The 22,358-nt window shown below is 46.6% G+C and overlaps 1 protein-coding gene across 4 annotated transcripts in view; it reads right to left on the bottom strand.

Annotated features, from left to right (window-relative positions):
* The window catches only part of DNM1L (dynamin 1 like), a 610,546-nt gene that overhangs the window by 135,259 nt on the left and 452,929 nt on the right, over positions 1 to 22,358 (bottom strand). For all 4 annotated transcript variants that reach the window (XM_085652405.1, XM_085652403.1, XM_085652402.1 and 1 more), the window contains one exon: positions 20,335 to 20,391. In XM_085652405.1, coding sequence (XP_085508531.1) covers positions 20,335 to 20,391 — 57 coding nt within the window. The remainder of the gene's footprint in view (positions 1 to 20,334; positions 20,392 to 22,358) is intronic.

Here is a 22,358-nt window from a genome sequence, read left to right as displayed (position 1 = left end):
GAAAACAGGAGAGCTGTTACATAACTCAAGGAAAACACGCCCTTATGTAAACAGGAGAGCTGTTACATAACTCAAGGAAAACACGCCCTTATGTAAACAGGAGAGCTGTTACATAACTCAAGGAAAACAACGCCCTATAAAGGGAGGAACCGGGAGGTACAACGCTGTCGGATATTGTGTTTACAACCGACGTACCTGCTTAGTGAAGAGCAGTGTTCCGGAGTGGTGCTCCAGTAAGGCAAGAACGGAGGTAGGTCGAGTCGTTACTCCCTGGGCCGTGTCTTGCCCCATCGTCACCTGTGAAGGACCCGGAAGCTCTACCGGATAACCATTGAGCTTCGCTTTTTGACTCGGCTGAGTCAAAGCGCAGTGGCGCTTTTGCTGGTTGGAGTCGTAACTCCCAGCCCGACCAGAGATACAGGGACTGCCAGCTGTAACGCACACCAGGAGGTGTTTGCCGCGTTACAGACTCGGAAGTCCACAGGATCGATCGAGCGGCTGCTCTCGGTTCAGTCTTCTTTGCTTGTGATTGGGGTATCGGTGACGCATCACCAGGAGGTGACTCCGCGTCCCGGTGCAGTCTGAGGAAGAGGTTGAGCGGCTGCTCCCTTCAGGTAGAGACCCCGGCTGGGTGTTTCCCTGACTCCTCGATTCTCCCCAACACTCTTCGTGCCCCTCACAGCCTACCGATTGGCATTGTCGGCCATTTCATTTCTGCCCTCTGTTGGCATACGCCGGGATCGGCGTATATGCAGAGGACGGTTAGGACCATCCGTGCTGTGGGCTGGTAACGTACTTAGCCTGGAGGATTCCAGTGACTATAACCTTTGTTTATTCCTTGTATTATTTTTGCCTTCATTAAAATAACTAAACCTTCACAAGTGGTTGCGTTCTCATTATCGTGTCTGTTAAACGATCCTGAGACGTTCAGGGCGTTACACTAGTAAACAGCAGAATAAAGATACAAGCTATTTGACATGATGGAGAAGACAGCTACACCATTAGCTAAATAACCAATGGTACCACCTTCTTGATCTGATGTCTATTACTCCATATATCAGAACTGACCTGTGTTGTTTAAGTTCTATTCTACCTTCAGGTTACATTCTACCATCAGACTAAATTGCTCTACATGGCCCAAGGTCAGGAGGAGACACAGAATGTGCCACAGATAATATCTGACTCCTCATCACATAATAACAAGAACCACCAGGCTAATTGCACCACGCACATTTAACTATATCTCATGCACGACTCTGCAGACTGCTCTCAATCCACTTCTAATAAAACAAAATGTTGGTGGCTTAGCTACACTTAATCCAATATATCACACCTAACACAACTTATTCACAGAAACAATGAGCTTACTGGTTCCAGCTAACTGGATCCAGAACTTTTTACAGCAATTGTACCAGAGCAGTGACAGGTGGCACCACCGGACCTCACCACCTCCGTGACGGTACAGATTATATATAAGCCGCCATTTACAGAGGACAGTGACAGGAGCCAATTAAAAAGATGGGCAGACCTTCATGCGCATATACTGAATACAGCAAACACAAGGGATTGATGGATATATATATATTGCAATTTCACTTATATACATGCACAGTCCGAGTTGTATTGCACACTCTGGTGTTTTAAATATTAAGACCTGACACTTGTCTTAGGTATTCTACCGGAGGTCCTCATTGGTATTAAGCATCAAAACCTGCAGTCACAGGACTTAATGCACTTGTGTGATGGTATTGCGTCCATTGTTCAACTCATGATGCTTAGATAAAAAAAAGTGTTCAAATATTGTAGTTAGAAAAAATGAAAGCAGTTGTATATATTTTTCTGTTTTCTATATCCATGCATCACGTGTTTTGTGTAGAGTTTAACTAAGGCAATCCATATGGCGCTTGACTTGTGTGAGAAAGGCCGGTGCCTCGGCGGAAACGTATCACAATGGCTGTTTTAAATGGATTAAACTTGGCGTTTTAACATTTGATCCTGTGCATCAGATTTGGTATATAAATAAATAAATATATATATCCCCTCCTGTGAGACTCTTCTATGTACTATGACAGATTTCCTAGTCCCTATGACAGATTGCAAGTGTGACTGTGCAAGATCTTTTTTAGAATCTTAAATGTTCATTCCAGAATTCCAAAGAACAGGGAGGAGATTAGTGCCGAGGAGTATGCAGTTAGATAGAGCATCCACCACACTACTGAAGGTACGCAACTTGTTCTTTTGGTGGATACTTCCAAATGCAGATTGATCACCTGCTGAATAGATACCACAGCTGTACCTCTCAAAAGGTGGAGGGACAGACACCATGAAGTTCTGCAGGACCGTGTGGCCAAAATGGCACTGCCTGAGGACTTGATTATCAAGACAGTAGTGCCTGTTGAAGGTGTGTACGGATGCTCATGTAGCAAGTCCAACACCAGAATTCTCTTTTCCAATGGCACTGTGGTAGGCATGGCTCCGCCGCGGATGCTCTGGTGTAAGGGAGTGTTTGCAGGGGTGGAGGGATGTTTGGTGGTCGAGAAGTGAATTCCAGGCAGTAAGCCTGCTTTACAATGGACAGAACTCCTTGGTCTGAGGTAATGTTTCGCCACTGCGGAAGGAATCCCTGCAGTCGTCCCCTGACAGGTGTTGTCTGATCGAGGAGAAGGGAGAGGACGTCACTGCTTGGCGGTGTGGCTCCTTTAGCTGCTCCACCTCTACACCTGCCATTGTTATCGTTTCCACTATAGGCACCCTTGGTGTAACCCCAAGAGGCTTGTGGTTTGTGCTGCTGCTTCTGGTAGGAGATGGAGGTCTCTGTGGAGGTGGTCTTAGCGTCGCCACAGAATGGTGAGGGATGAAAAGTCACACAAGGCGATGGAGAGTGGAGGTCTCCATTGCTTTGGCCGTGTCCGAATCTTTCTTGATTTTTTCCGGCATCTGATTAACTTGAGGCCCAAAGAAGTGTCCCGTATCAAACGGCATGGTGGGCAGATGGTGCTGGACTTCTGGCTTGAAGCCTGAGAGACAGAGCAAAGCAAGCCTGTGGATCAAGACGGGGATTTATGCCTCTGCAGCAGTGTCCGCCGCATCAAGAACATGGTGGTGTTGGAGATCGTTTGCCCTTCCTCTACAATCTTATGTGCCTGTTGTTTGTATTGGTCAGGGAAATGCTGGATTAGGTTTCCCATTCCATCCCACTGGGCACAGTCAAATCTAGTAACTACACAAAACAGGGTTAACCTATGTTATTGTGATCTCTTCACACCTGCGGTGTCCTAGTATATCTCAAGAAAGTGAAGGATCCGCACCCAGGTGAATTAGTGCGATCCTGGCATCTCATGGATATTGTTGTACTATCCTCACCCACAGGTATCAAATGCGGCCTGGTTGATCATTGGATCCTCACCCACTACACCTAGTGAGAGTAGGTGGGCTCAACACCGTTTGCAAGGGAAGAATGAGGGATTATAAGTGGATCCTAGCTCCTTACAATATAAAGGTCCTTTGGCAGAGATATGGGTCTCGGTCCAAAGAGATCCCAATAACCTAGCTTAACAATATTTTGTGTAGTTACTTGTAAAAGTCTGGGAAGTTGAGGTTTGCGCCTTACATAGCCTTCTCACTCCCACTTCTGATCATAGGCACGGTCATATCTAGACAACAACCACACAGAGTTGCCGATTCGCTTAGGAGTTGCAGATTGTGAGGTAACTTTTCCCTGATGCAGGGATCTTCTTACTCTCTTTGTTGGGCATAGGGGCATCCCCAGCACCCTGAGCATTTGCCAGTTTACAGATGGTGTGCACCATCAATGAGTCTGGCTGGAGCTGGCTTCTAATGTAGAGCGGATCAGAGGATGAAGGCTTGCATTTTTTTGTCAATCCCCGGGGTGAAGACCCTAGAGTTGACTGGGTCTTTGAAGACCTCCTGTGTAGCCGCAAGCGTCCCCTTAAGCATGGGTAAAAACTGTGTTGCACACTCAAAGGTTCACCTTGTGGAAGGTGGCCTCTCCGTGGATTACCTCATGGTAAAAGGTGGTATCTTCAGGAGGGGGGGGGGCGATTGGCATGGTAAAGGTTGGAGGTCGCTGTCACTTGTAGGAACAATCCCATGGATCATCCCTGTGTACTGGGTCATGGGGAGCATCATAAGGATCTGAGGGCTCCTCTCTCCATACGAAGAATGTGTACAGCCCTCCAGGGAAGGAAGCAGGGGGCCACTGTGGTGATGGAGGAGGAGGTGGAAGCGCAGGTCTAGAGGGCAGCGTACTGGTGCCCCTGTCTTGATGCTTCTTGAGCTTTGGAGGTGGTGGTGGGGGTTCAAATGCTAGTTGCTCTTTAAAAGACAGCTTCCTCTTGCAAGCGAGTGTCTAGTACACCTTTGGTGGAGGCTTTGCAGTGTTTTGTCCCATCTGCGGATGAATGAACAGTCTTCACTGTCAAGAGACCAGCTCCTCCTGAAAGTGTTGAAGAATCAGCAGCTCCAGATCCTCAGTCTGCTGTGGCTGTCCAACAGGGTGGCAAGGCTGTTTCGGCTTCGAGGAAGTCTTCACCATTAACAGCGGTTTCAGCTCTGAGGTGTCCGTCGGTGCACGTGCCAAGACCCCAGAGGCTGTCAAAAGAGCTGTGCCGGGTCTTAGGCTGCTTGCTCGGAGCTGGGGTTGTTGTCAGAGACAGCTCCGAAGCCTTAGGTTGGTTCTGGCCATGGTTGGAAGGCTGCGTCCCCAATTGTGAGGTCGACGCCTGCCCCACTCCCCCCCCCCCACCCCCCGGGGGGGGTGATGAGTGAGTTGGTGGTGAGAATTAGCACTCACTGTTGTCTTCGGACGCTGGGTGTGGCTTGAGGGTCAGGGACCTCAGAGTCCGAGGGGGAATCGGGTTTGGTTTTGAAAGAAACAACTTGTACGGCCTTGGCCTCTCCCGCTTTCTCTTAATCCACGTCTTCCCTGAAAATTTCAGGGGTAATATCGTCTCAGTGCTGTGCCATGGCGCATCAAGCAAGCTGACAATCGCAATGGTTCCAGATAGCCTTTTTGTAACACAAGGCGAGGCAAGAGGAGCAAGAGGCCTTGTTATGCTCCGGCGACAGACAGAGGTTGCAAACTGCGTGTGGATCTGCCCATGAGTACTTGGAATGGCACAATGGATAGTAGCACAATGGTGTGTTTTTTCCATCATTGTGCTTGCATTCTCAAAAACTGAACCAGATGGAAAAGACACGAGAAGAGCATAGCCCCGAATGTGGCATTGATGAACCCAAAGACGCAGATCTGATGGAGGGACCACGATGGACGTGATGAAAACTTGACACAGAGAACGATTGTCCGAGGCTATAGGGAAAGGAGGAATCGAGAGGCCCAGATGAAGGATGCCATGCGGTGTCAACTCAGTGAAGCACATCCGACCCAAAAGGCGGACGAAAACTATGAAGTCAATGTCATGCGCATTACCAGTCATAGGAGGAGTGACTACACCTTGTGACTCAAAAGACTTCTTGGAAGAGAAACAAGTTGTACACATCCAAGCCCAACACTAGACGGCAGGAATATGCAGACCATGTGTGTACAGCTAAACCCCACAAACACATTTCCCAAATAAGTATATCACTTAGACCTACCATACATCATACGTTTGTGAATATTCAATTGTTTATGCTTTACGAAAATCAATAAATTCTTTTGAGATAAAACTAAATAAACCAGTTGTCGGTTCCTTTAACCAACTTAAATTCAGCATTCAAGTAATTGGCCAAGAAATTCTGTACGTGAGAGGATTTTCTACTATATCAAAAATCATACCACTGGTGTATTGGGCAGTAGAAGTAAATGCTCTAAGCTTTTGCATAAGATCCAACACAACCTTTCAAAAGTCCTCAGCCTTCCAGAAGATTTTGTGATGAGCCTAATGTTGTGTTCCTGAAGGTTACTGAGCAATCTGGTGCTCCCTCAAGTTGAAGGTTTCCAGAATTCAGCTGAGAAATAAGTGACTGCCTTTTCAGTCAACCTGTGCCAGACAAGAGACTCAAATGCTAGGCACTGGCACTACAGCTGTATTGTGACCTCTGGAGTGCAGTGGACCTGCTAGGTAGTCAAAGAGTCCCTCCTGACTTCTCCAAGTAAGCCCTTCCCCAAGAAGGAGGATCTGTTTCACAATCCCAACAACACTGATGTGCCAGCATATCTCTGTAGGTGATGTGACAGTCCTAGTTCAAGTCTGTCACGTCCCTCAGTGAGAGCATGTCTGACTTGGCTCTTCAAGAGGTGTTCATGGCAGAGATGCTAGCAAGACCCGGGTAAGCTGAATGTTGCCTCATTTGTAAAACACCTAACAATATTTCATTTATTCCAGCCTATTAGATTCTATTATGTTTGCAAACTTTGGGGCAGGATAGCCAATAAGAATCCTTTTTTCAGTTTTCTCAAATTTTCCCAGTGTAAAATCTAATCGTATATAAATTAACACACTCATGATCAATGGCTGCTTAGTTTTTAGGTTGCAACTTTAAAATTCCTCAGGAATTACAAACTAAAGAGGCAAATTAAATTTAGCACAACAAAATCTGTACATTCAGTGTACTTTCAATTAGATGTTTTTTCCTGTACTTGGTTGAGAACGCTAAAGCTAAATTTTTGTGTGGCAATAACTTAAACACCCACCTCCCCATGTCTAATCTCCATCCAATCTGTCATTATGAGGCACGTCTCCTGTACGTTATCTTTCTAAACCTTGGTGCAGATTGCTTAAGGGACAGAAGTGCAGAGAAACAAAGCAAAAATGCAGTTTCATTTGTAATGTGGTCAAGCTAAACAGAGGCACAAAGGACACATTTCACATCTTACTTCAGAAGTAACAATAGCAGGAATTGTGCAGTTTTGAAAACAAATCAAATTTGGAATACAATGAATTATGATTCATGACAATAAACCATGATATAGTTACTGCACCTCATTTCAGAGTTTGGCCTCCATTTGTTTAGAAGTAACTTAGCCTTGCTTCGTTTCCAGCCCAATTAATCTTCCCCTCTTGAGATTAAACTCTTCCTTACATAGCTGTATTATGACTGTAACAATGTCATTACAGAAAACCATAGGATCTGCAAGACAACTTGAAAGGCCTCCTACTTTTTTTGCTAGGATCCAACTATGAACTGATGGCTCTTCTTGTTACCTTTAAAAGCTGCTAAGAGGAAGTAAGTGTCCAAAAGAAGGACCTTTTCTTGTATGGCTCTGAGCCTGAGACCAAAATTAAACCTTCAGGTGGTAGGAATTGATTTAGTTTTTATAGATGCATAATACACCAGAGCTCGTTATTTTTCTTCTACCTACCACATTGTTTCAGCAGGGACAGTCCAATGACCTCTAGTGTGTAGGTAGTCTGACAAGTGTTTTATTTTTACGAAAGCAACAAACAAAACACATGAGAAGGAAATTGAGCATTACCACACCATGTAAGATCAAAAGATCCAGGGTACCCTAAACATATTAGAATAACACTTCTGCCACAGAAATATATAAAAACTATTTTACTAGTAGAGAGGGTGATCCATCAGGAAATTTAGATTTACTGTAGTTTGATAATATCCTGTGAGGCTATTTGTGACTTATGAGGAATCGGCTTTGACAAAAAGGATTTGTGATAACAGCAGGGATTCAAGTGTGACTGATGTTACATTATTCAAGAATTATATGTGCATCTTTCAGAATCATCATTGAAATCACTTACACATCAAGGAGATCACATAAACCTTAATCATACTCAAAATCCCGACAACGGTTTCCTTTTACAGTGGTGTGTTGATGTTAAAACATGTAAAAAGTTAAGGATTTCATCGCCGGTGGCAGGACAAAGCTGACAATTTGCTTTTTGTTTCTGTCCTTGTAATTGTAGTCCTTGCACTGTGGGTTTTGTTTTTAATCTAGTTTTACTAAACCTTAAACTTAAAAGCCCAAGCAACATGGAAAAAAAAAGATACCCTTTAAATATTTCACACATTTAAGATTAAGAAAACCAATTATAGTCAAGACTCTCTTGTGAAGTTCTTCTTTTCTCCTGTGTGAGGAAGAAAAGCATTAAAGGAAATCACACACAGTCTGGTGCAGCAGGGTAATGTACTGTAAACAGAAGCTTCAGTGACCACAGCAATACAGCTGCCAGTAAACTGAAAACAGGGGGATCCTCACTTGTGATTCCCTCATTCTTGTGAAAAAAGTGAAATGGAGGACAAGGGTGTTGCTTATTGAGAGGATGCAGAGTGTTATTTGGCCAAAACATCCAATCCGAACAAATGCATGACATTTACTTTATGGGACATATCTACCTTATATATAAGGTCTGTTACCTCCAATGCTCACAGGCAAATCTTCTGTGGGATCAACGACCACGGTGATGGTTTTTCACTATTAATATAGGGACAAACATTCACTAGTTTTGTCATTTGTTTCTGGTAAAGGCACATTTCAAGAACGTATTAATCTTGGCAACTTCTGTGTTGTAAATTCTTGCTTTAATGCTATCTGTTGTGGCTTTTATCTCGCATTATTCATGATAATGTGTGCATATTATTATAAAACATCCTTTGCGTGGTCGAATTCCCAAGAGCTGGCCATTTGACTCTACTAGTGAACTTAATGAAATAGAGGTAAAGAACAAATTACTTACCTTCGGTAACGATATATCTGTAAGAAACATTAGTTAGCTAGATTCCTCACCTTAGAATATCCCCAGGCGTCAAGCTGGAACCGATAAGATTTTTCGTCAGCAATACCCTTGCGCGTCGCTAGGAGTCGTCGGCGGCTCCACGTTAGTCGACGGCGTTGTGATCGCCAGGATGACGTTGGAGTACTTAGACGCCGCCCTCGCGCGCTGATGTAAGTTCTTGTACATAGCTTTCCGCGCCAGAAACGCAGAGCCATGCAAGAGACCGACACTGGTGCCAAAAAATGCTAGGGCCCTGAAAGGGATGATCTCAACCCTAGATATCGGTTCGCAGAACGGGGAGGATGGGTGGGGCGGTGAGGAATCTAACTAACTAATGTTTCTTACAGATATATCGTTACCGAAGGTAAGTAACTTGTTCATCTGAAAGAAACACGTTAGTTAGATTCCTCACCTTAGAATAGATACCCCAGCAATACCAACCCCAGTGGTGGGTCTGCGAACCAAGATCACACCAGAAAGTCCTGGAGAACAGAACGGTCAAAGAAGCAGTCTCTCCGGACTTGGCTGACCAGGCAATAATGTTTGGCAAACGTGTGCAGCGAGGCCCACGTTGCTGCCTGACAAATGTCCTGCAAGAGGACTCCCCGGCCCAGGGCAGTAGTCGCCGCTGTGGCCCGAGTGGAATGGGCCCTCAGCCCTACAGGAGGTTCCTTTTTAGCTAAGGAGTAACAGGCCTTGATACACGAAACGACCCACCGAGATGGTTAGTTTGTGCACCGCCCTTCCCTTCTTAGCGCCCACGTAGCCGACAAAGAGTTGGTCGTCCACCCGGAACTGTTTGGTGCGGTCCAGATAGAAGGACAGAGCCTGTTTTGGGTCCAGACGGTGGAGCCTCTCTTCCTCTTTCGAGGGATGCGGAGGCGGAAAGAGAAGGTGGGTAGCATAACAGACTGCCCGATGTGAAAGGCAGTCACCACCTTAGGAAGAAAGGAAGGACGAGTCCTGAGAACAACTTTGTCCGGATGGACAGAAAGGAAAGGAGGCTTAGAAGAGAGAGCCTGGAGCTCACTCACCCTTCTAGCAGAGGTGATGGCCACCAGGAAAGCAGTCTTAAGCGTCAACAGACGAAGGGGACAATTATGAAGTGGCTCAAAGGGAGCGCACATCAGAAACGTCAAGACCAGATTCAAATCCCACTGAGGCATTATGAAAGGGATAGGAGGAAACATGTGAGTAATGCCCTTAAAGAAGCGAGAAACAACAGGGGATTTGAAAAGAGAAGGCTGATCAGGAAGCCGTAGGAAAGCAGAAATAGCAGAAAGATAACCTTTAAGAGTGCCCAGAGCAGAGCTCTGCGGGGCCATGGAAAGAAGAAAGAGGAGAACCTCAGAAAGAGGGGCGGAAAGGGGATCCACAGCCTTTGCTGTGCACCATGCCACAAATTTGTTCCACCTGCAGGCGTATACCGATTTTGTGGAGGGACACCTGGCTGCCAGAATAACATTACAGACTTCAGGAGGCAATTCAAAATGGCATCAACTGCCGTCGCTCAATCTCCACGCATGGAGGTGGAGGCTGGACAGGTTCGGGTGGAGGACCGTCCCCTGCTGCTGCGACAGAAGGTCCCCCTGAAGAGGCAGACGTATCGGGGAATCGACCGATAGACTGAGTAGCTCGGGATACCAGTATCTTCGTGCCCAGTCCGGAGCCACCAAGATGACTTGGGCCCGGTCGCGCCTGATCTTCTTCAGCACTCTGGGCAGAAGTGGTATAGGCGGAAAGGCGTACAACAGACCGCAACTCCACTCACGACGAAAGGCGTCCCCGAGCGAGTGCCGCCTTGGAATCTCCAACGTGCAGAACTGCTGACATTGCGCGTTCTCTTCGGTGACGAATAGATCTAACCAAGGCTCTCCCCACTGCCGAAAGAGGCCTTGCGCCACGTCCGAGTTTAGACGCCATTCGTGATCCATCATGCACTGGCGGCTGAGTTCATCTGCTCTGGCGTTCAGAGAGCCCACCAGATGTTGAACCACCAGGGTGATGCCCTGATGTTCCAGCCATGTCTAGAGACGCAGAGCCTCCTGACAAAGGGTCCACGACCCCGCCCCGCCCTGTTTGTTGCAATACCACATAGCGGTGGTGTTGTCCTTGAACACCTGCACTACACTTCCCCGGACGGAGGGAAGGAATGCTTTCAGTGCAAGTCGGATCGCTCTCAGCTCCAGAAGGTAGCTATGGAGCTGGGACTCCGCCGGAGACCAGAGGCCTCTGATCTCCGCCTCTCCCATGTGCCACCCCCCCCATCCCAGGAGGGACGCATCAGTCACTACTACATGCTCCCGTTGGGGAAGGGAGAGGGATCTGCCACTGACCCAATCATGGTCTGTGAGCCACCTGCCCTCCGAGATCAAGACATGGTCGGACAGGTTGCCCCGATGCTGGGCCCACTGAAACTTCAGGTCCCACTGCAGAGCCCGCATTCGCCATCTGGCGTGATGCACCAACAGGATGCAGGAGGCCATCAGACCCAGAAGCAGCAGCACCAACCTGGCCGAAAGCCGGGATAGAGGCCGAAACATGGGAATCGGAGCCTGAATATTCCGGACCCGCTGTTCCGGAGGATAGGGCTGGAACTGCGCAGAGTCCAGAACCGCTCCGATGAAGAGGAGCTTCTGGGAGGGACTCAGATGCAACTTCGGCACATTGGAGAATCACAGCAAATGCAAGAGGTCAGCCGTAGTCTGGAGGTAGGAGACGACTGCCTGGGGCGAGCCCGCCTTCAACAACCAGTCGTTGAGATAGGGGAAGACTGGAACCCCTAATCTGCGCAGGTGAGCTGCGACTACCGCCATCACTTTCGTGATCACCCGAGGGGCACTGGTGAGGTCAAAGGGGAGCACGGTAAACTGAAAATGCTCTTGGCCCACTGTGAACTGCAGGTAACGTCGGTGGGCCGGCAGGACGGGGATGTGGAAATAAGCGTCCTGCAAGTCCAACACTACCATCCAGGGTCTAGGGCAGCCAGAACCTGAGCCAAGGTGAGCATCTTGAACTTCTCCTTCCGGTGGAAGGTGTTGACGCTCCTGAGGTCAAAGATAGAGCGTAGGCCCCCTTTCCCCTTCTTGGGAACCAGAAAGTAGTGGGAACAACAACCACGACCTACTTCTGGACCAGGAACGCGCTCAAGGGCGCCCTTGGCCAAGAGGGCCGTAACTTCCTCCTGCAGAAGTTGCAAGTGATCCCCCGAAATTCGGTGGCACTGCAGTGGCATGGGTGGAGGGGTCACCTCGAAGGGGAGGGAGTAGCCCCTTCGGACGATTTGCAGCACCCACCTGTCCAATGTGATGGACCGCCAGTGGAGCAGGTGATGGCGAACTCTGCCTCCCACTGGCGTGGAATGGGCCTGAAAGCTCGGACTACGAGGGCTTAGAGGCGGATGCTGCTGGGGTAGATGTGGATGGACCGGCACGTTGTCCCCCTGTACCGCCACGGCGGAATCCACGTCCGTGACTGCGTGGAGGTTGGTTCTGTGGCCTGTGGCTAGGCGGACGTGAGAGATGAAGCCAGTGTCAGGGGAGGTATCAAGACCACTGGCATCCCCCAGTTTGTCTGACCAGTCCAGTGATACCTGGCCCTGCCGAGCCAGAGGATCCTCAGACCCCTCCCAGTCGTCACCGTCATACGATTCCTGGTATACAGGTGGAATGATTGGAGCCGGGCGGAAGATGAAATTGCCACTTATCGGCGTCGGGTGCAGCGCCAGACGGCGCCGCTCTGACGCAGGGCCCAGACCGGGACTAAACTGGGGAACGGCGTCATCCGAAGGCGGCACCGGAGGAGTCGGCGCCGGCGGAGGGGTCATGAGGGCGACCGGCGGCGACTGGGATCCAGGCCTGGATCCCTCAGGGACCTGCGGCGTCGGGACCGAAATCGACGACGGGGCCGGAGCCGCCGGCTCGCTACGCCTCCCTGTCGAGCCCGAAGGCGCGCCGGCAGGTGTCGACGGCGGAGCCAGATTCCTCATGGCCATGAGGAAGGCACTGACCTCCGCCGGAGTTGCGTCAGTCTCAGGGACAGGAGGGTATGGGGACGGACGAGACTCCTGCAGCTCCGAAGGAGCCTCGTGGGTGGTGCCACCCAAACCCTCAGCCGAGTCGCGCGACCGGCGAGGGGAGCCAGAAGAGCGATGTCGCCTCTTCGACTTCTTGCTGTGCTTCGACTTACCGGATCGCGAAGACTTGGACCCCAACGAGCGGTGGTGGCTGCGGCTTCGCGACCGGTCCTTCGACCTCCTCCTCGACCGGGACCTTGAACGGCACGGAGCCGACTGCCGGAACTCGAGCAGCTTGCGGGACCGCTCCCGCCTAGCCTTCGAAGTCAAGGCCCAGCAGTCGAGGCACGACTCGGCATCGTGGTCGGCCCCAAGGCAATAGAGGCACCGGCAGTGGTGGTCCGTGACCGACATCAGTCGGTGACAGGAGTCACAAGCTTTAAACCCAGGCATTCCTATCAGCACCAGAGTCGAGGTCGACGAAGAATGGAACCAAACGAGTTCAAAAGGATTTAGTCAAAAAGTGACTAAAGGGTATGCTCTTCCCGGATCGGCGCTTACTGGCGCGGAAAAAAGAAGAACTGACGTCAGCGCGCCAGGGCGGCGTCTAAGTACTTCGACGACGGAGGACCGACCGGAAATCCGGTAGAGGAGGGGGTATAGCCATTATTTTTAAAATTACTTTTGACTGTCATACTACCGAAGATCCTCTATCTGACTGCGAGAGTATGGTCTTCTCCTTGGAGATTTTCCCCACAAGCACTTTTTCGGGCATCTTGGTGTATCGCCCCCCAGGTAATGCAAAAAAATGTATCAATGCATTACCTACAATAGTGGCAGAATTAGCTATGGGACCCGCGAATTATACTCTTTTAGGTGATCTTTATCTTCTCATAGATAATCCCTCGGACAAAATGGCGCTGGAACTGACGGAGAATCTGTCAGCTCTCCAGCTCAGGGAGAAAGTGAGGAAGCCGACACACTCTAAGGGCCATCTTTTGGACCCAGTTTTTAGTAACTGTGGTGAGCTTAAGACAGGACCTCCGGTCCCCTTCCGTGGTCTGACCACTTCTTGATCCCCATATTATAGGAAATTAGTAGACCTGAGAAATCTGCTAATAGAACCTTAGTATGCAGACGCAACTGGTCTAGACTTTCAACTGACCAGTGGAGGTCAGTCCTGGAAAACAATAGACCACTCTGGGAGGGCAACCTCAATTTGGGGAAAGTTAATGAGGAGTTTAACTCCTGGATTCAGGGTGCATTGGATATGATACTTTCTAAAAAATCTGCCCCATATCAAACAGGCCGAAAACTGCTCCCTGGTTTACTGATAATTTAAGGGAACTCAAACAACGTAGCAGACGGCTTGAAAGGAAATGGAGGTTGGACTATTCTGACCTTAGTAAAATAGAATATAGGGAATCCCTTAAATATTATAAAGCCGCAATTAAAACTACTCAAGCCGCTTTCTATGAGCAAAAAATTGTGCAAGCTGCCAACTCCCCCAAAGAAATCTTTAAAATTGCCAGAACCCTAACCAAACTTACCCTGAAACCCCCCCAGACTACGTGACGCCACGGCACACTGCAACACTCTGGCAGACTTTTTTCACAAAAAGATCCAAACGATTTATCAGGCTTTCTCACCCTCTCACTCCACTAGCACTAGAATTGCTCCTGCGGAACCGTTGGTAAAACCCCATATTCTCTTAGAACAATTCCCCCCTCTTGACTTGACCCTGCTGGGTCCCATTATGGCCCACATAAAATCGGGCTCTCCTACTGATCCTGCTCCTCCCCAGGCACTCACTTTGGTATCCGATACTATTTGCCTTATAATCTTGGACCTGGTTAATTCTTCCATCTCCACTGGTTTAGTCCCATCAGCATGGAAATGTGCGATGGTCAAAGCCCTGCTGAAAAAACCTACCCTGGATCAGGACAATCTGGCTAACTATCGCCCTATTTCCTTTTTGCCGTGGGTAAGTAAGATTCTGGAAAGGCATGTAAATAACACTCTGGTAGCCTTTCTAGAAACCAATAATCTACTTCACCCCTCTCAGACTGGGTTCCGCCCCCAAATGGGTACTGAGACGGTCCTTCTTGCAGTGACCTAAGGGGTTCTGCAGCCATTATCCTTCTTGACCTCAGCGCTGCATTTGATACTGTCAATCATTCCATATTGTGCGCCAGGCTCATGAACTTGGGAGTGTCTGGTATGGCAGTATAGTGGCTGCGATCTTTTCTTACTGGCCGCTCTTTTAGGGTCTTTGAGGGAGATGTTGCCTCCAATCAGTACCCCCTCAACTGCGGGGTCCCTCAGGGCTCCGCACTGAGTCCCACCCTATTTAATATATATCTGAAACCTCTGGCAGAAATTGTCCATCCATTTGGCATAAAAATTGTTTCCTATGCAGATGATACCCAGCTCGTGGTAGCTCTTAACCACCCGGAAGGGTCATCTAGCACTCTAGCCAGTTGTCTAGAGGAGGTTGCCAAGTGGATGGAACAATCATGCCTTAAGCTTAATGGGGATAAGACGGAGCTCATGCCGTTGGGCAATTCTCCTGTTCTCAACTCGGCCTCCTTATGGCCAGTCTGCCTAGGGCCGGCTCCAACCCCAAATTAAGAGCCTAGGCATCTGGATTGATCATTCGCTCTCATTTAGTTACCAGGCAACTAAACTCTCGGCTACTTGCTTCGGACTTCTAAGGATGCTTCATAAGGTCCTTTACCTTTTGCCCTTCCATGCCAGAAGGATCATGGTTCAGGCACTGATCCTTTCCCGCCTGGATTATGGCAATGCTTTATATCTGGGAGCACCTCACTACACCATCAATAAGCTCCAAGTAATACAGAACTGTGCGGCCCGCAGACTTCTTCAGGCTCCTCGTTGGAGTTCTGCAAAACAAGCATTAAAAAGCCTTCACTGGCTGCCGATCAGACAAAGGATCCAGTTTAAGGCAATGTGTCTGTCCCATAAGGCCTTCTGGAGGAAGGGCCCCCCCATTCTTCAGTCACTTATTACCCCCTATCATCCGAAGAAAGATCTTCGGTCATCTGGATCCTTCCTTGCCCTTCAACCCAGAATAAAAAGGTCCAGATGTGGTGGCCGGTCCTTGCATAGGTATGGCTGAAGAGCAGACTTTAAGGATTGTTTTTATCTACTCCCTTCCACATATTGCATGAAAGCACAAGCTTTGGCAGACAATGGCTTTTATGGCTAGTCGGTGTCTTGGATTGCAGCAGATATTCACAGAGGAAGATGCGGTTAATGTGTAGGATTTCAGAGGGAACATCCTATAAAGGGCAGGCATACTAGGTGCTTCAGATCCCTGTACGCTGCTCTGAAGAAGGAACCTTTCTAGCTTTGTGTCTATTAAACTGCAGCTTAAGTCAAGTCAAACTTCATTCCAAGATGGTTACTACACCCACACATTAGCCTTTTTCGTGTTATTCGTATCTTCGCACAAACAGTGATCAAAGGAGTTCAAAGCATTATGTACCCTCACAGCCCCACCTTATATGGAGCTGGTCCAGGTCCATTGCTAAGGAGTCCATTTCTGTTCCATTCCCACACATCTTCTATAAAGCTCTCCTATAGTTCACTCTTCCATGAGCATTGCATGGACGCCACCAGTCATGGAACTGCCAGAAACACAGGAAGGCATTGCAGTAAACAGGATGCTCTTTGTACTTAAACATAAAAAGAGTGTGTTCCACAACCGGTAGTGTGTCAAAACTACTGCCAGTCATCTCAGCATCTGGGTGCTCTTGTGGGATAAATGAGAGGTTCCCAACTATTTGCAAGAAATAGTTGCTGAGCCCGGAGAATATACCTTGGAAAGTTCAAGAAAATTATTTTTAATATGAATAAAAAAGAAACAGGTTACAGCTGGAGGGAGAGTTAGACTAATAACTAAAAATGGACCTAATGGTTGCAGCTAGAATAGAAAGGGTTGTGGGTATGCAGATTTAGAACGAAATATTGTCGGTGTGCAGTTGTCCTGCTTAGTTATTGCTAATACGGAGAAGGCTGTTCTATGAGAATTAATGTGCAAAGGCTATAGTTTCAATGACGGCCAACAGAGGAAATCACTTAGAATCCTTGTGTTCACTTACAGTCAGTCAAAGCGATTGCCTTGGAATTTAGGGGGCCGAGATAAAGCATCCAAGCAGAGCCGGGTAGTCTCCTAGGTGGCACAGGTGAGCTTCCACACTTCTGAATGGTGTAATTTGTTTATTACTAACATCTGCTTTAATTGTTTTTTAAAGGTTGTACAAAGTTTGAAGGTTGAAACAAAAAATGAAACTCTTGTGAAAGATCTCATTCAAACATCTATATTCATCCTGGTCTAGATCATTAAAAATGTAAATACAGCAACTGCAATAAGTATATTAGCAGCATTTAGATTTACTAAAAGAAAAGGAGGGACAGAACTATAATATGTACACAAATAGCACTGCTCCGTTGAGTAAAATGACATTCTAATGAGCATATGTGAATAAAATATCTGTGCTGCAATCATCAGAATCCCAACCTTGTGATCAATTTAGAAAAATTAAACCAGACAGTAAAAGTACAGAACTTAAAGTTTAATAGTCATCTTGAAGTTTTGCAGAATAATTTAGGTGTAGAAGTTAACTGAATTCCCACACTACAAATAGCGGACGGTCTCCTTCAATTGCTGTTACTACCTGAAACATTTCTCGCTGTCAGTAATAAAAAGAAGAGCAAAATGGACCACACTCATGCAGAAGGATTTTAAAATGAGTTCACCTGCCACATGAAATAAAATCCTTCCAACTATCAAGATTAAAAGCAGTGATTTTGCTACAATGTTATTTCAAAACCCAAGAAAGCGCAGATTAATGAATGCCTTAAAGATTACATAATCAGCGCTCCATCAGCAACTGCACAATAAAAGGCTATTTCTACATTCTGAAGGCACACTTGTTTGTTGTGCTCAGGGGTGTGGAATTTAATAAAATATCTACTTGTCCGTGGAACAGGTAGCTTCATAAATCTACTTGTCCTGTACAAAATCCACTTGTCCCTTTGGTGCCATGTAGTGCACCGTCAAATAATGGCAGCACTCATTACAGAAGAGCTTGGATAATAGCATCTCTGGTTATCTCAGGCTCATAGTATAGAAGGATTTGAATACTAGTGATTTCCTTATTTTGCCTCTTTTCTGCAGATCTACTCATTCATCCTTTCCCCTTCATTCACCCACTGATATCTAGCATTTCCCCTTTACATTGGCTTTCATTAATTCTTTCATCAGCCTTTCACCATTCTGTTTGTCAATCCATCCATCCGCCCATCCATATCTACAGATCCATCCCCAAACATGTCCATCCATCCATCTCAGCCTTCTGTCCATCCTTTCGCTCACCTATTCTTCCGCTCATCCATCAATTTACCCTTTCACTCATCCATTCTTCCGCTTACTGATCCACCGTGCAACCCATCTATCTTTTCACATCCATAGTCCATCCACCATCCCTGTCACTCATCCAGCCTTTCACTCATTCATCCATCTAGCAAGCCACACTTACATTCATACACTCACTCATCTATCCACCCTTTCACCCACAATTCCATCCACTCACTCACCCTTACACATTAATTATGGGCCTTTGTCTGCGAGCTGCAGAGAGAAGAGGCTCATCTTGAGCTCAACCCCCGCTGTAGCTGCTAAAGCGAGTGGTTCACGACACCCCTGCCAAACCTATCCTTCCAGCTCCAAATCTATCTTTCAAACTCATCCATCCTTCCTTCCTCCCTTTCACCCATCCATCCATCCGTCATTTTGCTCATCCATCCACTTTCATCCCCTCCTTCCACCCTTTCTCTCATATCCATCCACTCTTTCACTCATCCCTCCATCCAGCCATCCTTTTGCTCTTCCATCTTTCACCCCTCCATCCTCCTTTCCACTAATCCATCCACCCTTTCACTCATCCATCCAGCCATCATTTTGCTCTTCCGTCTTTCACACTATCCATCCTCCTTTTCATTCATATCCATCCACCCTTTCACTCATCCCACCATCCACCGTTTCACTCAACTATCCACCCATCAATCTATCCATCCTTTCACCCATCAATCTATCCATCCTTCCACCCATCAATCCATCCTTCCACCCATCAATCCATCCACCCACTCAATCAGCCATTCATCCAGTCTTTTTCATTCATCAATCCACCCTTTTCATTCAACCATCCAACCTTTCACTCATCCATCCACTTTCACCCCATCCATCCATCCACCCTTTCACTCATCCATCCATCCATCCATTCTTTCACTCATCCATCCTTACATCCACCCTTTCACTCATTCATCCATATATATATCCATCCACCCTTTCATGTCAATTATGAACTGTCTGGGCATGCAGAAAGAAGAGGCCCATTAAGAACTCCACAGCTGCTGTAGCTGCTACAGCAGTGTGTTCACATGCCCCTGGTGCATGCACAAAGTAAGATGAGAGGCCCAGTGCAAGGAGAGAAATGAGGGTGTACCTGAGGATTGCATGAGTTCCCCATGGGGAAACTAATGAGCTTTAATGTAAGCCCTGGATGAGATAAGATATAAGAGGCCAAGGGGGGGGCGGGTCAGGGCAGTCAGAGGGGGCAGCAGAGGGGAGTGGGGTGGGGTTAACAAGTACAGGCACCGGGTGAATCATAAGGTGTACAGAAAAAGCAAAAGAGGGTTGTGCAGGGGCAGCATGAAATGGGAAAGCATGGGCTTTACTGTAGGCCCCTGGAGGAGAGGGTGAATAGGGATCTTGGGGCCGTTTTGAGGCTCAAGGATGAAGCACAGAATAAAAGGCAGGGGGTCACAAGGTTAACGTCAGAGCAGGAGCCAAGAGGCCCTTAAGGCAGCCACTTACATTCCAGTGATTTGAGTGTTCTGGAGCTGCAGAAGCTCCATGTTCGTCTTGCGCTAAAAGAAACTGAAAGGACCAGAGGAGGGCTTGGAAGCCACACAAGAGCCTCGGGGAGAAAGCAAAAGGACTCTTACGGAAATTAAAGTGCAGGCCCCAGCTTTTGCATTGACCCTTTCACTGCCAATAAACTGCTCAGAGGTCCTTATTAACTAGCTGAGACCAAAAGGGTTGAACAGGCTGCAGTTGTGTATCGGATTACCATAAGACTGTCTACTTGTCCTCTGGACAAGTTAGAAATTAAAACCTCTTGCCCTTGTAAGGAATTTAGATGGCTCGGGCGTCAGGAGATAGGAGTTCCCCACCCGTGTGTGCTGCCATCTCAAAGTGGCTGTTCCTTCAAAACTTTGAAAGCAAGAGTAGAAAAGTAGAATGAAACGACATAAAAGTAGTGTTAAGAAAAAGAACCCGCTAAGAAAATGGAGATCCGCTGATTCACATACTATAATATAGAAGAAACAAGAGAAGGAAGTACAAAAAAGTCAGATTATCTATAAAAAAAAAGTACATCATTGCTTTGTATTCTTTTCGAACCTCACTTTTTCTATGGGTGTCACTGACATGGAACATTGCCATTCACACTGGATCTCCCATCTAACTTGTGGAAAATGTTTGAAGTATCACTCCCAGCACCCATCATATTTTCAGACACAAATATCAAATCTCACCTTATCCCGTGAAACGGACTGAGGGAAGTCTCTAGATTGCCTGTTACGCCTCTGCTCCTGTGAAGAAAACACAACATTTTTGGGATTTGAACGGCATGCAATCAAGCCAACATATATTTGGAAGTCTTTGTCAAGGAAAGGAAAATATCAAGAGTAGACTGAACACAAAATAGTTTTGAAGGAAACGTTTACAACAGCACCTGCAGCACAAACAAATTTTTTCTTGCGGCTAGCCAAACAATGCTGTGAACTGGGAAAACCATTCACATCTATTAAATAAGACCAAATGTTAATTCCTCTAATTGCATTTATCAGTCATACATAAATACCGCTATAAATAAATACATGTGTAATGATTACAAGAGCCAAGAAAACTATGTCCAGAAAAACTATTGGCACAGTAAATAAGTATGCAACGGAGCATCTAAATTCTGAGGAAGTTTATAAAAATGCACAATATAATACATAAAAAAACATTCACGTCTGAAAAACAATACTTAGTTTAAAAGACAGCCCTAAATCTTGACCCTATTGTTTCATACCCAGCATCATATGAGAGCCTATAGTTAGGTCAGAAGAAATGTCGTGAACAAGCCTCTTAAATGAAATTAAAAAAAGGTTACACTTTGTTGTACTGTATTGTAACTGCTTCTATATAACACTTTATACCCCTGCTGAGGCGCTGAAGAGCTTGGCATATGGGTTGCACTCTACACAGTACAAGTGCAAAGGATCACAAAGTGTCACGTGGGCTACTACGTGGACAGAGTTGATGTCATACGTGAGCATTAAATCTGTGTCTTAACTTGTTTTATTTGCAGCTTCCATGCATGTATTTGAAGGAAAAGGTGGTGTGGGATAAGATACTTTGGGATAGGCAGCAGCTATACCTTCCATTACTTATCCCTCCAACAAATTGGTACTCCCCGATTACCCAAGATGGTGTCCTCCACCTCTGGTTTCTCTTTCCATCCTTGCTGCCAATGCAACCTTTTTTCCCTTTGGGTCCTGTTCTCACAATGTGAGAACTACTATACCTTCTCCCCTTCACAATTGTCACTTTGGCTCATATAGCTACAACAGAAACAAATACTCCTTGCTGCACTACTGCACTCACTTCAGCATGGGCCCATCCTGCTGTTGTGAAAACTAAGACTAGGGCTGAGAAACAGGGTATCTTTCCACAGTTCCTACTGTACGTTGAAGGCAAATTCTCTCCTTCAGAGTCCTTTTTCGCTCATGGCATGATAAGTGAAGTGGTAAATAAAAACTTTGCAGTAAATGGTGTTTACACTAGATTCCGGATTCTGAGCTGAGCGCACATTATACATTGACCATGGGTCTTTTCCGAACCATTGCTTGTGTAAACAGGCTTGAGAAGGACAAAATGTGTGGATTTTGCAGCTGGTAACTGTAGGTTCTCCCTCTTTCTGACATGTGACATTGTGTGCTTCATGGTAGTTCGAGTGCACCTTAAAAACACAAAGATACTACTTACTTGGAAGGACCAAATCTTGTAAAATATTACACAACATAATAAAAGTTAAGCTTAGTTTTAACGTACAACTGAGAGTGGTAACAATGTAAAAGTTTGACTGTTGTAGTTCTAGGAAAAAAATTATTTAGGTCAGCTCAGAGTGCCTGGAAAAACCAAAACAAAAAAGTGAAAGTATTAAAAAATGCATGTGTCTCTAGGAAACAAATCAGCCACCATGAAAGGCTGTTTGCTAGGTGTCTTCAACTCTATTATTTATTCATTGGCGGTAAGTCAAGTGATTGACCAATCAAAATGCTCAAAGGGGTAAAGAACCCGACATGTAGATTAGTGTAAATGGAAAGAGAAGATCAAGGGGATTTGCTTTTGTTTGGCCACAAAATAGTAGCAAATAGGACACAATAGTAGTAAATAATATTATGAACAGATATACATAGCTTTCTTTGAGAGACCCATTTAAAACACCACTATATAATATAATATATATCTGGGGAAAACACCTGAAAGTGTTAGCCCTCCACAGAGCCTC

The sequence above is a fragment of the Triturus cristatus genome, chromosome 4_1 (assembly GCF_964204655.1).
Source record: "Triturus cristatus chromosome 4_1, aTriCri1.1, whole genome shotgun sequence".
In the NCBI taxonomy this organism is placed as follows: domain Eukaryota; kingdom Metazoa; phylum Chordata; class Amphibia; order Caudata; family Salamandridae; genus Triturus; species Triturus cristatus.
Note: the sequence above shows the minus strand (reverse complement) of the source record. Positions and strands in the feature narration are given on the sequence as shown.